Source organism: Gopherus evgoodei, chromosome 7 (genome assembly GCF_007399415.2).
Source record: "Gopherus evgoodei ecotype Sinaloan lineage chromosome 7, rGopEvg1_v1.p, whole genome shotgun sequence".
NCBI lineage: Eukaryota > Metazoa > Chordata > Testudines > Testudinidae > Gopherus > Gopherus evgoodei.
The window spans coordinates 108,877,849-108,894,395 of record NC_044328.1 but is presented as its reverse complement, the minus strand read 5'-3'; the positions used below and the strand labels follow the sequence as shown (position 1 = coordinate 108,894,395).

General features: G+C 53.6%; 1 protein-coding gene across 5 annotated transcripts in view; it reads right to left on the bottom strand.

Annotated features, from left to right (window-relative positions):
• PLXNA1 (plexin A1) overlaps positions 1-16,547 on the bottom strand; it is a 401,191-nt gene that overhangs the window by 134,614 nt on the left and 250,030 nt on the right. For all 5 annotated transcript variants that reach the window (XM_030568426.1, XM_030568425.1, XM_030568430.1 and 2 more), the window contains 5 exons: positions 15,144-15,284; positions 8,584-8,684; positions 4,420-4,543; positions 1,732-1,885; positions 73-172 (listed from right to left, as the gene is read on the bottom strand). In XM_030568426.1, coding sequence (XP_030424286.1) covers positions 73-172; positions 1,732-1,885; positions 4,420-4,543; positions 8,584-8,684; positions 15,144-15,284 — 620 coding nt within the window. The remainder of the gene's footprint in view (positions 1-72; positions 173-1,731; positions 1,886-4,419; positions 4,544-8,583; positions 8,685-15,143; positions 15,285-16,547) is intronic.

Genomic DNA, 16,547 nt, shown 5'->3' with positions numbered 1-16,547 from the left:
TGCCTGTCTCCGTCTCTCATGCCCTACTCTGACCCCTCCTCAGAACCCACTCACGCAGCCCAGGTCACTTACGACTGATGGACGCTGCAGTTGTAGAAAATGAAATCCACAGCAGCAAATTTCTTCCCAGTCTCCTTGGACTTCAAGTAGAGCTTCACCACCCGCTTGTCGCCTGCAAGAGAACAAGGTGCATGCACTGTTCAGAGAGGGGCCACAGGCACAAGGGACATGGATCAGAGAGAGGCCTATGGAACAGAGCACATGGCACAGCAGCGAGCAATCGAGGCCTGTGTGCAGATTGACTGAGGCACGAAGCAATCCCAATTAACCCCAAATAGCTAACAAAATCATCCAGTTACTGAGATAAAAAGGGAGGGCTCTCTTTCAGGAAGCCTCCTGATTGGCTGGCAGGGCTCAGAGGACAGGCAAAGTTGCTCTGCACAATGCCCCTTCAGCTTCCTGCTCTGCGCGGTGCTGGCAGGTGGAGGTGGGGATCGGAGGAGCACGCGCCCTGGGTTGTGCTCATGGTAGCAGCACCGTGAGGGGCTAAGGAGGGCACCCAAACCAGATACTGGAACAGTCTAGGCCAGCAAAAGAGTCTGGTGGAGTCTGCTGCAAAATCAGCCTGTTTGGAGAATGCTCCAGTGCTAGGGAATGAGGTGCCACAGAGCCCTGTAGAGTACCGCAATGCTAGACTGACAGTCAGATGCTCGGGTCATCTACAGGCAGCTGTGCGCAACAAGCGGGAGAGGGTGAGGGCAGAGCACAATGAAGCATCTACCCCTTTCTTAGCTGCAGTCTCCCCTCTCTCACCCACACAGCATATGAATCCATGCCTCCAGGAGCCGAGTTCTTGGCAGACTCACCTGCATGCTGCTATACGGGGACAGACTCTCTGTGTAACAGGTCACTACACCATTTGGCCCAGAAGGAGGAGTGGCCGGGCCAAATCTGACTGGCGTTGTGACCCCTTGCCCCAAGTAACCATGCCACTCACTGAAATTTGGCCAGCCCCCCCCCCAACCCCTCCCAGCAGTGCCCCTGGAATGTGCCCCTGACTCTATCCCTGAGACAAGTGGCTGCCCAGTTACATGCACATACAAGTGTGCAGAGAACAGAAACAGTCTCTCCCACTGCTGCATGTCCAGCCCCACAGCATCAGCGCCGCTGGATATGGAAAAGAACTGCTAGCTCACCCAGCCATCTCCCCAGGGCCAACACAGGACTGATCCCGACAGGGCATTTCCTCATGTCTGGTCCAGGCCAGCTTTAAATGCCCCAAATGATAGGGTCTCCGCATTGCTCTCCTGGAGAGACTACAGCACTGCTAATTTCATCCAGGGGGCAGGGATGGTGTGTGTCTGAATGCCCACACCCTGACCACACGTGTATTGACACACTTTACCCCTCTCCTCTATCTTGTGGCAGAGAGGGGGGCTGTCACACGCATTTACGCTATAGATAGCTAGAAAGAGGCAGAGTTTTGAATGTAAGTTTAAAATATACAGGCTAGGGGTGGCTGAGCAGCCATCGAACTATTCCAGACATTCATGCTTCCTCGCTGGCTTCAAGGTCTACAGCACTATGGGAACTGCGGAACTAAGTCATAAGGGGAAAGCCGGCGACTAGCCCAGCTCCTGTCTGCATGTGGCTTCCATGGGAAAGTCCTGCAAGGTATGTCAGGCAGCCGCTGTGAAGGTGACATGGACCAAGTGTGGTTCCTAAACTCACCCTTGCCCCTGGTGATGGGGATCACATCCTTTGCAGATGGAGAGCTACAGTAGATCCTCCCATCTTCAATGCGGCTCTCGGACTCCGTGAAATCTTCAAAGGAGCAGTTTACCCCAGCGGAGAGATCTGGGACATTCCAGGCCTGCAGAACCAGCTGGGGAAAGGAGGGAGAAATATCACACAGAGAATCAGCTAACAAGAGGAACTCATTAATGATCAACCAGACCAAGCCCAGCCAACAGGCCAGGCCAGGAACAGTACCCACATGCTCCCTGAAATCCAGCAGGGGAGCCCGGTCCCAAGTCCAGAAGCAAACACTCACTCATTCCTGAAAATTCCGGGGGCAAGGAAGGAGGTGAGATTCAGCGAGCACAAGGCCAGAAGGGACCATTAGATCATCTAGTCTGACTTCCTGCATAGACTCATAAAAGATTAGGTTAGAAGAGACCTCAGGAGGTCATCTAGTCCAACCCCCTGCTCAAAGTAGGACCAACCCCAACTAAATCATCCCAGCCAAGGCTTTGTCAAGCCGGGTCTTAAAAACCTCTAAGGATGGAGATTCCATCACCTCCCTAGGTAACCCAGTCCAGTGCTTAATCACCCTCCTAGTGAACTAGTGTTTCCTAATATACAACCGAGACCTCCCCCACTGCAGTCTGAGACCATTGCTCCTTGTTCTGTCATGTGCCACCACTGAGAACAGCCTAGCTCCATCCTCTGTGGAACCTCCCTTCAGGTAGTTGAAGGCTGCTATCAAATCCACCCCCAAAGGTCTGCATAGCGCAGACCACTGCATTTCATCAAGGTACCTCTGAACTGAGCCCAATAACTTGTGTTTAGCTAAAGCACTTCTTACAAAAAGGCATTCAGTCCTGATCTGCAGACGTCACGAGATGGAGAATCCACCACTTCCCTTGAGCGTCTATTCCAATGGTTAATCACTCTCACTGTTAGAAACGTGTGCTTGATTCCTAATTTAAATTTATCTGGCTTTCACTGAAGCCATTGGTCGTTCTCATGCCTTTCTCTGCTAGATTAAAGAGCCCTTTAGTATCTGTTATTTTCTTGCTGTGAAGGTACTTAGACATCATAATCAAGTCACCACTCCAACTTCTTTTTGATGAGATAAACAGACTGAGCTCTTTAAGTCTCTCTCTCAATAAGGCATTTTCTCCAGCCCTCAAATATTTTTATGCCTCTTTTTCTGCACCCTCTCCAATTTTTCAACTTCCTTTTAAAAGAATGCAGTATTCCAGTATTGGTTTCTCCTATGCCGTATACAGAAGTGTATCACCGCCCTGCCCTGCCCACTACTCTCCTGTTCATATACCCAAGGACTGCACTAGCCCCTTCTGCCACAGAATCACTCTGGGCACTTGTCTGGAGTTGCCTGTCCACTCTGACCACTAACTCCCTTTTGGAATCCCCCATTCCGCAGGAAAAGCCTACACGCCTTAGTCTAATATGCACAGCTCTGTATCTGGCTATATTAAAATGCAGTCTGTTTGTATGAGTCCAGCTTACCAAGTGATGCAGATCGCTTGGTCTGACTGCCCTGGCCTCACCATTAACCACTCTGCCAATCTGCATGTTCTCCATACAGTTTACCAGCAGTGATTTTATACCAACTTCCAGATCACTGATGAAAATACTGAATAGTGTTGAGTCTGTCCCTGCAGAACCGCGCTAGAAACAACCCCATTTGATGGTGAGTCCACACTGACAACTACTTTTTGAGATCTGCTGGTTAGCTGTCCTTACTCCATTTTGCATGTGCTTTATTGGTACTTCATAGTGCTAATTTTTAATCATAATGTTGTGTGTTACTAAATCAAATGCCTTACAAAATCTAAGTATATTACATCTACACAGTTACCTTTGTCAACCAAAACATGCAATCTCACCAAAGACTGGATTCAAGTTTGTTTCACAAGACCTATTTTCCATAAAACTGTGTTGACCGGCATTAATTATATTCCTATCCTTTCACTCTTTATCAGTTGAATACCGCATCGGTTTTTCCATTATTTTGCCCAGGTCAAGCTAAGCAGCCTGTAGTGAAGCAGGTCATCACAACAGCCTTTTCTGGTGCGCCTTTTTGAATACAGGCGCATGAGCATTTCTTCAGTCTTCTGGAATTTCCCCCTATATTAACAGAGATTTATTAAACTCTGTCATCAGTGAGCCAGAGATCTCCTTAGCCAGCTCTTAGGTGCTAGTTAACTGAGTCTGCTGATTTAAGAACGCTTATCCCTAGTAGATGCTATTTAACAGCCTCATTAGTTACTAATGGACTGGAAAGTACTTTATCAACCTCATGTGATACGAGTACATCATCCTGCTTCTTTCCAAATACAGAACAGAACGATTTATTGAACAGTTCTGCCTTTTCTACATCATTATTAATAGTTTTACTAGCTCCAGGATTTTTTTTATTCCTGATATACTTAAAGAAATCCTTATTAGCCCTAGTCCTGCCAGGAATGGCTTTTTCCCTGTCTTTAGCTTCCCTTATCAATTTTCTGGATTTCATAACTTGTAATTTATAATTGATCACTATCTATTTATCATTTTCTCTATTTGTTTGATATTGAATTTTTATTTCAAATTGTTGCCTTCACTTTGCCACAGCACCAAAATGAAGCTAGCACAGGTGACACTTATATACCCCCAGGCTGAGCAGCTTACCGAGACCTCAGACATAGTGACCGATATGTTCTTGGGCTGGACGGTGAGCTGGACGCACTGGCGCAGGTCTGAGGCAAAGCGCTGAGGCTCATCAGCCCGCTCACATCGGTCCTTCCGCGAGCAGCTGCAGAGGGATAAAACAGCCACAGTGAGAACAAGGAGAATCCCCTGAGCTCAGAGCTAAGCACTACCCAAACCTGCGGGAGGGCCAGTCACAGGGAGTTACTGCTACAGTGAGCTTTACACAGAGCTCAGAGGCTGGCCAAGACTAGAGGACCCACATGCTGCGAACTCACAGGTCAGAGCTTTACCAGGGTGGGATGGAGAATGGACATCACATTACAGGCAGTCTCAGGAGCCCTCCTAAATCCCTGAACAACTACAGCCAATCCCAGAGCAGGTGTTTGGAGAGGATGTATCACATCCACCAGGCTACTCTAACCCTGGGTACCTCCCACGGCTCTCTCCCAAGGCACCCCAACCAGCTACTCCAGCCTGGGTATGCCACACAACTCTGCCGACACACCCTACTCCAGCACTACAGCATGCCCCTGGATATTCTAACCCCCTCTCCCAGCTCTTCTGATGGTGCTCTCGTCTAATTGTGCGGTGGCCTGGGGTGGCGTGAGAAATTATTTTCCACTTGTACTCTAAACTCTGCTATGGACTCAGGTCTTCAGAGGATAGTGCACTAACTTAGTCCCTTCCCTTCTCTTGCACCAGTATCAACCAGCTCCTCCAGAACATGCTGAAGCTCCCCCGTCTTTCCTCTACGCTCTAAGTGCTTCTTCTCCTCCCGTACATCACCAGATCTCTCAGAAAGCAGTTCTGGAATTACCAGCCCTCATGGCATGGGAGCCATTCCCCCACTCTGCAGCCCCTTCCAGACGCACTGCTTCCCCTTAATGAGTTCAAAGAACTTCCCTTTATCTTCAACAACATTATTGCATTATGGGAAAAGTTTAATTAAGTGGAGGGCAAAAAACAAGAGAGATGCCTGGACGCATGTCAAGTCCTGGCTGTGGTCTGGGTGATTTATCCCCTGAGCAGATGCCAGTGCCACACCGTACCTCGAAGACCCCAAAATACACTCTGTCCCAACCCCCCTCAACCCCCCCCCCCCCCACACACACACACCTCTCTCGGAGGGATCATGGAGGGAGACAGCAGCTCAGAGTTTAATTAAACACTCTGCATGGCTAGAGAGGCAGAGCTTTGCCAGGGAGAGACACGCTTCCAAGGTGATTTTCAATTCCAACCCCCAAAAGAAAATCCCCAACTTTGTGTTGGTTTTTCTACCTTTCAAGCCACTCTCCCATCCCTCCTGCATATGGAGCTGAGCTGTGGGATCCTGGCTGCCAGGTTAAAGGCCTTCCCACCCAGCTGTCCAGAGCAAATTACAGCCCATTAGCACTGCCCCCTCCCTGCAGTAAGTACGGGTGAGGCATGACTGCCTGCCTGCGATTTGCCTCTGAAACACTATGACTTTCATTCCTGTCAGACACAGGTGGGGAGCGAGGAGAGAGTCAGGGCCCCTGCGGTTTAGCCTCTCCGTCCAAGCAGCTGTGCCGGCATCACTGCTAACCGCAGGTGTCTGTGGCTGACCACATGTGCACCACAGCGGGATGTCCCGCTGCTGAGGGAGCTATTGCCCGGTTCATTGGGTCTGACCTGAAATCTACCCTGGGGATAGGGAGAGAGGCATCAGTTTTTGCCCCTTGGACAGCATGAGGCCCAGCAAGTCTGGAAAAGGAAGGTTCGGGTGAGGCCCCCGGCCAGGAGTTCACTAGCTCCATTCAGCAGAAATTCCCTCAGACTGCCCCACACCCCATGTTTGGGTCTCTCCTCCCCAATTTCCCTCTGCTTCTTGCCTACCCCTCCCTCCACAGGCCCACTACAGCTTGGCTGGAAGCTTGAGGGGACGGCTCACCATACTATGGCTCAGGTGTGTAATGCCTCAGCTCCCCTCACAGCCACTGGGACAAATCCCAACAGGCTCAGCTCAGCCTTTTGCCCTTCAGAGCTTGGTTCTATGCAGGTTACTGCATGTGGATCCTGCAGAGTGGAGACACTGAGCTCCTGCCTGCTCGGCATGGACATTAAAGATCCACGGGCGCCCTGAGAAAGCGCAGGGCTTTGTCCACGGGGCACTGACTGCTGCCCTCCATGCCTGAGGCTCTGCATTTTGGCTGCGCTGTGCACACGAGGTGAGAGGCGCAACAGTGCAAAAGGCAGATTATTCTATTGCATCTCTCACCCACTGTCTGCACTTGCAGCCCACTTTCACTGCTAAGGGTGCTGGCACACAACAGGGTCTTGGCTCTGTGCAAGTCTGACTGTGCCCACTGCCTCTCCCCAAGCTGCACCATCACACGACGTGCAACAGCACAGCCGGCTGCCTTGGCCACCGACACTGGCTTCGTGTTGCCAGCGGGGAGCTGAGGAACAGGGCCTCTGAGAGGTAAAGGTCCTGCTTTCCACAGGCCTCCTGAGTAACAGAGAGTTTAGCTCCAGCACTTCTGGCCTAGATGGCACAGTGAAATCGAGTACGTTTGCATGAGTGTGAGAGAAACTGGTGTAAACATCACAGCATGAAGAGATGGGCAGCTCCTATTAGCTCCCTGAGTCTGTCGCCCACTACAGGCTTAGCCCCACTGTGCATTTCCTAGGAGCAGGTGTTGCTGGAGGCAGTGTAGGAGACTGAGGCCAGGATCAGTGTCAGGACTCGCTCTCCCCATGCTCTCTGCCATCCATGCTGCAGAGTGACTCCAAGGCTCTCAATCCGTGCCCGCTCTGCTAAGGCTGTTCACAAGGTGGGTACTTAGTGCCTGTCGTGGTGGGAGCTCTGTGCTGTGGGCACCGGTCTGCTCAGGACTGGGCTGAGCCCCAGCAACTCATTTCACAGCAGGCTCCGAACCACCGTCAAACCACGTCTGGTCACGAAGGGGAAAGTCACCACAGGGATGAAATCTCCTGGACTCCACAGGGCTAATGGGGCGATCCAGACTCTGACACTGCAGCACCCTGCATGCCCCAGCAGCTGCCAAGCCCAGAAGGGCTGGAGAACAGTTGAGCAAGGGGAGCAGGGGAGAGCTTCTCCATTGCCATGTGACCTGCATTAATGTGTGCTGCAGGGGGATGGGAAGCTCCTGCCCATCAGGGAGGGAAGCTTCATGTCTAATCCTTACCCACCCGGCAGATCTGACACTCAGAATCCTCCGCGTGCTAGATGGCTGGCGACTCGGTGCGGGCTGCCATCAATCACCCTCGCAGCACCACTTCATTCCAGGGGACACAGCACAGCCGGAGGAGCCAGAGAGAGACAGCACAAACCAGGCAGACGGGCCCTTATCTCCCAGGCTGGTGTGCCACCAGCTGGAAACTGGCAGGGAACCAACCCCTCAGCCAGTGCCTCTCTCTGAAGGGCTCTCATCTGCACCCATACGCTCCACAGAGTCAGTGAGTGGCAAAATCACCCACAGCGGAGGAAGCTGAGGGTCACACCCGCTGAGATGGACTATTCTTCCTTTCGCTGGGGTCTGGTAGGGGCTGAGCATGTACCACAGATCTCAGCAAGAGCACCTTGAGAAGCCACCCAAGCAAGGCTAATCGGCCAGCATCTCTGGTGAGGACTCGAGAGGGAACAGTGGGGGGCTGCAGGTCAGCACTGAGAGGCCCTGGCTGAGCTGCATGAGGGGCCCAGGACAGGAATGGGGAGGGGGAAAAGGCTGGACAGTGCCCAGGACAAGGATAGTAAGACAGGTGAGGAGCAATGGGCACTGGCACAGCACCTGCCTGGATTGCGCTTGGCTCCAGCAAGGCCTATCATCAGTCCCTGTAGGAGCAACAGACTGGCACCCAATCTGTTTAATGTGCAAGGCACTCAGATACCACGATGATGGGCGGCAGTACAAACCCATACAGACAAAAGGCATACAATAAAAATCCAACAGCATGCTCAACCCCCAGCGAAACAGGGATCTGTTATGTTGTGTTGGGGTGGGGTGGGGATTCATGTCCTTGCTGGTCCTGGGAGACCCAGCGGTGCCCTGGCTCAGGGGGCAGCAGTGAGTGTTTGTCCTGGGCAGCCCTGCACGTGACCGGGGAAAGAGGGCAGCTGTGCAGGGCTGGCACAGACACACAGCACGAGCCCGCCATACTCACACGTTATGAAGGACACACCAGCCACAGTGGGGGTCCTTGGATCCCAGGCACAACGCACAGCTCTTGTATTGCTCACAGCTCTCCACGGGCACTCGTGTCACCTGGGGGAGAGAACGAGACAGACAGATTGTGAACATGCCCATCAGAAAGCCCCAGGCCAGCCTGTACCTACCCACCCACCTCTTGGGGAGCCCAACAACACACACCAGGAAAGGGGCCCAGCCTTGGCGGAGTGGGAGCAGCATCGGGGGCAGATGGAACCAGTGTATGGAGAGAGTGGGGATGGAAGAGAATGGGGGAGATGAAGGGATCCTGCAAGGTAGATGGAATGGGTAACGGGGAGCGGGAGGGGAGTGGGACAGGGAGAGGAGGAAGGAGGCAGGAATGAGTGACAGCGAGGGAGGGAAGAAGGGAAGGTGGATCACACTACTATAGTGGCTCAGGCCCATGATTAAGGGAAAACTGTAGGGTACAGTCTCCTTATGGTGCTGGATCCCATCCCCAGTTAACTCTACACTGTGTTAAAAGCCCCACCTTTGGACATGAAGGGATTAACAAAATATAGGGGCACGCCCCAGGTTTGTTTCAAGCCCAGAGCTAAAGACCTGAGGTGCCCTGAGGGTTTCTTTGAGGCTAGGGGGGAGCAGTGGGGCAGCAGGCAGACACTCTTCTCCTGTGCTTTCATCTCATTCTGTGCTCCCCAGAGCCAGCTCACTGCCTATGAATCCAGTGATGGGGCTAGGAGCCCAGTTTCGACCCCTGTACAAGCTATTGTGGCTGGTCAGGGACACAGAACCTCCCTCTCCCATCAGGACGGCCGCAGTGAGCACATGACGTGAGCAGGTGCCCTTGCTGACTCCACCATAACCAGAGTCCCACAGCTTGGGGCACGCAGGCAGCATGGCGCCTCGCAGCCCCCTACCCCGGCTACCCGGGGTGAAGGATGCCCTCGGAGTTCCCTGGGGGGGCTACAAGTGTCTCCTGCCCATATGTGGGAGTGTCTGTTAGAGAGTCAGCAACTGTGCATGGGGCCAGTTGCTGAACAGAGGCGGCTCTCCTAATAAAGGCCCAGAGGGCCTGTTAACACTACAGCTTGCCTCATGACTTGAGCCTAGGCTGGCAGAGGCTATACCTAGGGCAGGGCTTTCAGAGATAAGCGGCTAGATTTAGGATCAAGGGGCGACGTATAGACACCTGATTTTTACAAGTGCTGAGACCAGAGAGGCAACGGTGCCCTCCCCTCAGTCTCAGGCAAAGAGCAGCAGGACCTGGGTGAGCATTTATTCGTGCTTAATGCCCACAGGGAACACTTTGGGGGTCAATAAGGTGAAATCTGGTCTCCAGGAATAGCAGTCCCATAAATCCACTAGACTGCAGGTTATTTCAACCCTATAAATAGCTCCCTTCTTGTTCCTCACAAAGCCCATATACACATGACCACAAACACCAATACGGGGGCATCAGGGGTGTATCCCAAGCACAGGGGCACATGGACCACAAATGCACAACCCTGGGAAAATTCCCATGGCTTCTTCCCAAGCTGGATGTCCCTGTCTTTCACTTATTATCTTATTATCAAAACATAGAAAAGTAGGGCTGGAAGCGAGCTCAAGAAGTCATCAATCCAGCCCCTTGCATTGAGACAGGACCAAGTAAATCTAGACCATCCCTGACAGATGTTTGTCCAGCCTGTTCTCAAAAACCTCCAATGATGGGGATTCCACCACCTCCCTAGGACCCTTCTCCCTCCGCATCACTCCAGAGCAAAATCCTGAGGCTGGAACAACAGTCAGAACAGGTCTCCATTACAGACTTCTGCTGGCATCACTCAGACAGTCAGAGGTGTGAAGAGGTGGGACCCCTGACAGGCAGAGGCCCTAGTGAAGACGCAGGTATACAGCCAAGCAGCACTTTCACCCATATAGCTCATTTTGCTCATGCGGGGGACTTTCGCTAGACTGGTACAAAACGCAACTTTGCTGGCATAGCTTCAGCTACACTAGCAGCGCTTTGCTGGTATGGTACATTGATATCCCTATACCTGTACAGCACTCCTAGTGTAGCCATGGCCTTCCTTGCTGTGGCCATCAGTGATGTTCCAAAGAGCAGCAGCAGCAGCATTCTGTAAGTATCAGCTGTGACGGGCTAACATGCTTACAGCCTCTGATGGACAAAGGCCAGGTGCCAACCCTGCAGCTGCAGGGGAGAGCGGAGATTTTAAAAGGAGCAGGGTCGGTAGGACATTCCCCCCTTACTAGCCTAACCTGGTCCTCAACGGCCTGTAGGTCACCTGATATGGTTGAAAAGAGCCCTACAACCTTCTACACCTAATGTACAAGTCTCCTGTGGGGACCAGTCTGAGCTCCCATGCAGGTAGCTAAGAAGGGGAAGAGAGGCTGGAAACTCCTGGACCATGTGAGGACACCTTTGCTTGCCCCATCGGGCCCCACACAACACTTAGCTCCTTAGGACGCTCAATGGTGAGAGGGAGGGCAGGCGAGGCTGCTCTGTATCTGTTCCCAGCAGCCAATGGAACACCGAGTTCATTTCAATCCAGAGGCAAAAGCACTAAGAAAAGCTACATTATTTCCATCAAGAATTATTGAACCTTGAGAGAGAAAAAACAGCTCACGAGGGACCTGAGAGAGCCAATGTACCCAGCACAGACACAGCCTCTCTAGTGCTCTCCGGCTTTCATGGAAAGGGACACAGGGCTGTGTCCAACATTTCACAAACACCTAGCAAAGACTTATGCCGCTCAACCTTGACCTTTACTCCCCCCTCACCCCACTATCAGCCCTGCCCTCCTCCTACAACTCTGCCAATCCCCCTCCACTCTGACCCACAGCTCCTCCTGCTACTCTAACCCTGAGCTCCTACACGACTCTACAGACACTCCTCAATCCTGACCAGCAGCCCACCACTGCTACTCCAGTCCTGGGCCCCTGTCCTCCAGAGATGCCCCTCAACACTGAACTTCAGCAACCCTCCCCCCACAGAAGGGCCTCCCCTGAATGAGGCTATTCCAGAATATAACGGATGTCATGCCAGGATTGTGACACACAAGCAGGGACCAGACTGAGACCCCACCAAGCTCATTGCCAAGACGGCCCAAGTACTGGAATCAAAGGCAGTTTCTGGCACACAGAAAGGTGAACGGCTGCGTGGCCTGGCGATCTAGCCAACTCTGTAGAGCACAATGAACTGGACTCTCCAGAGTTTAGGAAAACAGGCTATCATTTTACAGCCCTCTATGCCCATTTCAGATGCTAGCCAGACCCCAGCACTTTTCGATATGTGACAGCAGGAGTTGGCCTTAAAGGGTTACAAGCTCTTTTTTAATTGCTCCTCCATATTTGATTAAAATCTCCTCGTTTCTCTGGCCCTCCGAGCTCTGTTACAACTGTTCATTTAATTACTTTCCCGCAACACCCCGCTAACACCAGGCTGCGATGGAAGGGAGCTCTTTTTATTGAGGAAAGGAGGGGACGGGGGTGGGAGGTTTCAGAAAGGAAGAGAGTTCTTTGCTTCATCAGCAAAGAGACAGAAGCTGCAAAAGCAAATGTTATAATACCCACTTCCAATCTGTCTGTACAGCACCCAACACAATAAGGTTTATGTCCTGCTATCCTCGCTGTGAAAAACACTTCAACTCAGCAATACATCCCATCCTGTTGGGATTCACTGAGCAAAGCCCTCGTCTGTCCAGCTGCCCCTCAAATATCCCACCAAGGGGATTCTGTGGTAGACAGGCCTTAGAACTGCAACGGGGCAATGACAGGGAGGCAGCAGCCAAGAAAAGCTTCTCAGATTTCCCCCCATCCTTTCCTTTAGGGTCCTTCCCCTAGCCCCACAATCCCCAGCCTTTCCCCATGGGATCCCCACATATACAACTTCAAGCCCTCCGATCTCCTGGGGAGCAGGGAACCCTCTGTGCCCTGGAGCATCCATAGATGGTCCTAACGTTCTCTTGGGGCCTGACAATCCAATCAGACCGTCTGCATAATCCAGGCCAGACAATTCCACCAACAATTCTGCATCAGACCATCCCTTCTGGTCATCACTCCTCGCTCTCCAGGTGGCCACATCTTAGGGCATTAGGATGGGGTTGGGAGTGCAGAACAAGGGGAAGCAGGGACTTACATAGGGAGTGAAATCTCCACGCATGGCCTGCAGACTCAGGAACATGGTCTCTCTTTCAGCTTCTGCCTTGGAGCTGAAGACCATCTCCTGCTGTCACTTCAGCAATGCCACAATTTCCAGCTGCCCCAACGCATGTCTGTCAGGAGGGGACAGCCCAGACCTGGGAACGCAGGGCCAAGGGGAGAGGCTGCTCCACTAAGAAAGAGTTACGGCCCATTTTCAATCCTGCTGCTGTTACCCAGCAGACAGGGAGAGGAGGAAATGGAAGAGCTGGGAATAGTCAGAGGCTCGGTGCTGAGAGGCACCTTTGAGACACCGGGGTTGGGGGATTCGGCCAACAGACTCCCAGTCGGCAAGTCACCCAGAGAGCCCCAGGTCTCCTCTGGCAGATTGTAAACCGGAAACAGGGGCTGGCAGGAGGAGGAGGACATAGGCTGGTTCGTCTCCATGGGATTTCTGGATCAATCAAAGGCCCCATTTTCACATCCCCCATCTGGGACAATGGACCTGGAGATGTATTATGATTCTAGTTCAGCTGTGGTTTCAGACACATGCACAGACTGAGACACACCTGCCACAGCTCACCCACGCTGCCCACCCTGCCACATTGGGAAAGCTGGGCCACGACGCAGCTCCGGCAGGAGTCCATCTCAGGGGGGCAAGAGGCCCACTGCCCCCTTGGTTCATCCCGTGCCCCTGCTCCAGCGGCACTCTGAGCGAGGCACAGCACGGGTAAGCACACTGCAAGGGGGAAGAGTGCTCACAACTCACCAAGGGACAGCCACGCTGTCATGGGACGCCAGACATGGCTGTTTTGGGAAAATAGGTACAGACCCTACACAAGCCCTCCCAGGGCAAGAACACTACATCTCCAGCAAGCCTGCCTGCAGTGAAGGAGGATGGGGTGGCGAGTATCCCCTGAACCATGTATTTGGTCAGCTCAGCTGGACTGTCTGTCCCTACTTCTTCCAGCAGACCAGAAGAGATAACTGCCTGCTGCCCAGTGGGGCCGACCCAGCAGCAACCAGTGCAGAAGAGCCAGAACCCATCGCATTCCGCTGGCTGGTGCACTGGCTAGGGGGAGCGACTGAGCCCCAGGACATAGCAGAAGGGAAGATCACACATAGCTTCACACCCCCTTATGGTGGACCAAGGAGCAGAATGACCCTCAAAGGAAGCCTTTAGTCAGCATTCAAGCTGGGATTTCCAAAGGAGCGAAAGAGAATTGGGTTCTCAGTGCCCACTGAACCCAAATGGAGCAGGGCACTGCATCCCTTCATCCCCCCACCAGGCTCCTCTGCAAAGCCCAGCATGAGTGTCTAGAGCAGAGGTGGGCAAACTACAGCCCGTGGGCCACATCCAGCCTGCGGGACCGGCCTGCCCGGCCCTTGAGCTCCCAGCCAGGGAGGCTAGCCCCCGGCCCCTCCCCCGCATGGGCAGCGCTCTGGGGCAGCGGAGCAGTGCGCTCCTGCCGAGCAGAGCAGCAGCGTGTCTATATCCGGCCTGTCGGCGCAGCTGCCAGATATACTCCTCCGAGCGGCATGGTAATGGGGCCGCCGGAAGGGGGGCTGGATAAGGGTCAGAGGTTCCTGGGGGGCAGTCAGGGAACAGGGGTGCTGTATAGGCATGGGGTCCGGTGGGGGGAGCCGTCAGGGGGTGGGGGTGTGGATAGGGATCAGGGGACACAGAACAAGGGGGGTTGGAGAGGTGTGGGGTTCTGGGGGACCTGTCAGGAGGCGGGGGTGTGGATAGGGGTCAGGGGACACAGAACAAGGGGGGTTGGATAGGTGTGGGGTCCCGGGGGACCTGTCAGGAGGCGGGGGTGTGGATAGGGGTTGGGTGACGGAGCAGGGGGTTGGGGGAAGAGATTTTGGGGAAGGGGGGGCTAGGGACAGGAGTCCCGGGAGGGGGCAGCTAGGGGACAAGGAGCAGGGAAGGTTGGCTGGATTGGAGGTTCTGAGGGGAGCAATCAGGGGACCAGAAGTGGGAGGGGGCTGTTTGGGGAGGCACAGCCTTCCCTACCCGGCCCTCCATACAGTTTTGCAACCCTAGTATGGCCCTCGGGCCAAAAAGTTTGCCCACTCCTGGTCTAGAGCTTGTGCCATCAGATTGCAAGACCATGCAGAGGGGGTCTCAGGCCTCTGTCAGAGGCTCCGGGAAGATGAGAGGGACAGTGCTGGCACTCTGTGATTGGGGGAGCAGGAGCAATGCGGCTTCTGTCCCTATCATGCTGCTTACTACTGTGTTTGGTGCCTGGGCACTGCGGTGATGGGAGCAGGCTGGGACCCTGCCTCTTTAGGATGGAGTGAGATGGCTGCTGCTGACTGCAGCACAGGCTGGTCCCCTCAGCTGCCAACTTCACACTGATCCTGCTGGTGAAGCAGAGCGAGCCTTGCCTCTCCCTTCTGGACAGTTACCTGTTTCTCAGTCATAGCATAGATGTGCTGGCGGTCCGGGCTGAGCACCAGGTCTCGCAGGATAGAGCTGCCCTCATGGGCCACGACGTTCTCATACTGCAGCGCCAACCGCCCGCTGGGACTGGACAAGTCCACCAGGATCTGTGGACCAGAGGAGAGAAGGTTAGCGCTGTCCTCCAAGCAGGGAGGGGAAACGCTGCAGTCATACCAATGAGGTACGCACGGAGGGGTTTCAATCACGCATGGACCCTAGTCAGGGGGCCTCAATCTCCCCTCCCCCAACACTCCACCTTGTCACCTTCCACTCGTCTCCACCCTGTGTGGTTTCCAGCCAGGACCACAAGCGGAGACAAGAGCCATTGCTGACTTCATGAAAATTAGACGGCAGCAGAAATCAACCTGGTGAGAAAGGCCCTCAGGCTCCAGACCTCGGAGGGGCTTTGGCTGCCTTAGGGAAGCACTGGAGCAGCAGTCCAGGCTTCAGAAAGCTCTCCAGACCCTCTCTGCCATCTGGCAGATGTAATGCACTACTTTCCCGTGGCCCCTCCTTTCTCCTACACAGGCTGCACACAATCAAAGGGGGGGAGCAGGGAGTAGGCCCACCCAGGGCAAGACTGTGCCCTCAGTCTGTTCTCCAGTCCCAGAGTTCAGTTGTCAACATTCCTAGCAACGGGGCTGTCGCTCTAGGACAATATCAGGAAACCCTGCCATTTACTCATCCCACTCTTCCCTTTGCTCACTTTCATCCCACTGCTCCTCGGTCCACCCCACTGGCTTAGTCTCAGGCAGCCAGTCCCTCCTGGCATTTACCCTTGTCAGAGATCCACAGGCAGGAACTGCCTTCCCATTCATCGTCATGCAGCCAGGCTACGTGGACTTCGCTCTGTTCATCCCTCCCCAGAAGCCAAGCCCTGCAGCCACCTGGTTATTTTTGCTGCTTTCCTCTGAGCTCCCTTCAGTCTGTCAATATCTTTTGAGCTGGAGGAGGCCAGAATTCCCAGGGCACTGTCCCCAGGGCTGTGAAGAAAAGGCCTTGTGCCTCCCTACTCTGGGATGTGGTGCCCCTCGTACAGAAGAGCCCAGAACTGAGCCGTGTCTGACAAGAGGCAGGGGGATTTGACCCAGTAATAGCCAGAAAGGGCTACCACTTCCGTAGGCCAGTCTCCCGTGATATTCAAGGAAGGTCCCAAAGGTTGAAGGCGTTTTTCTGGGTCGGGCCTAGGAAGGTCTAGGGACCCACTGTATAACGGAGATAAGACAGGGTCAGCCCAGAGGTTCAGAAAGCACCTCTGTTCCCCGAGCTGTGCAGGGCCCTGGCAAATGCTTTAATCCCTTTACAGCTCCCTTTACATTAAAACTCTCCCTAAATGCCTTGCTTTCTCACTGTACTGGCAATAACCACAT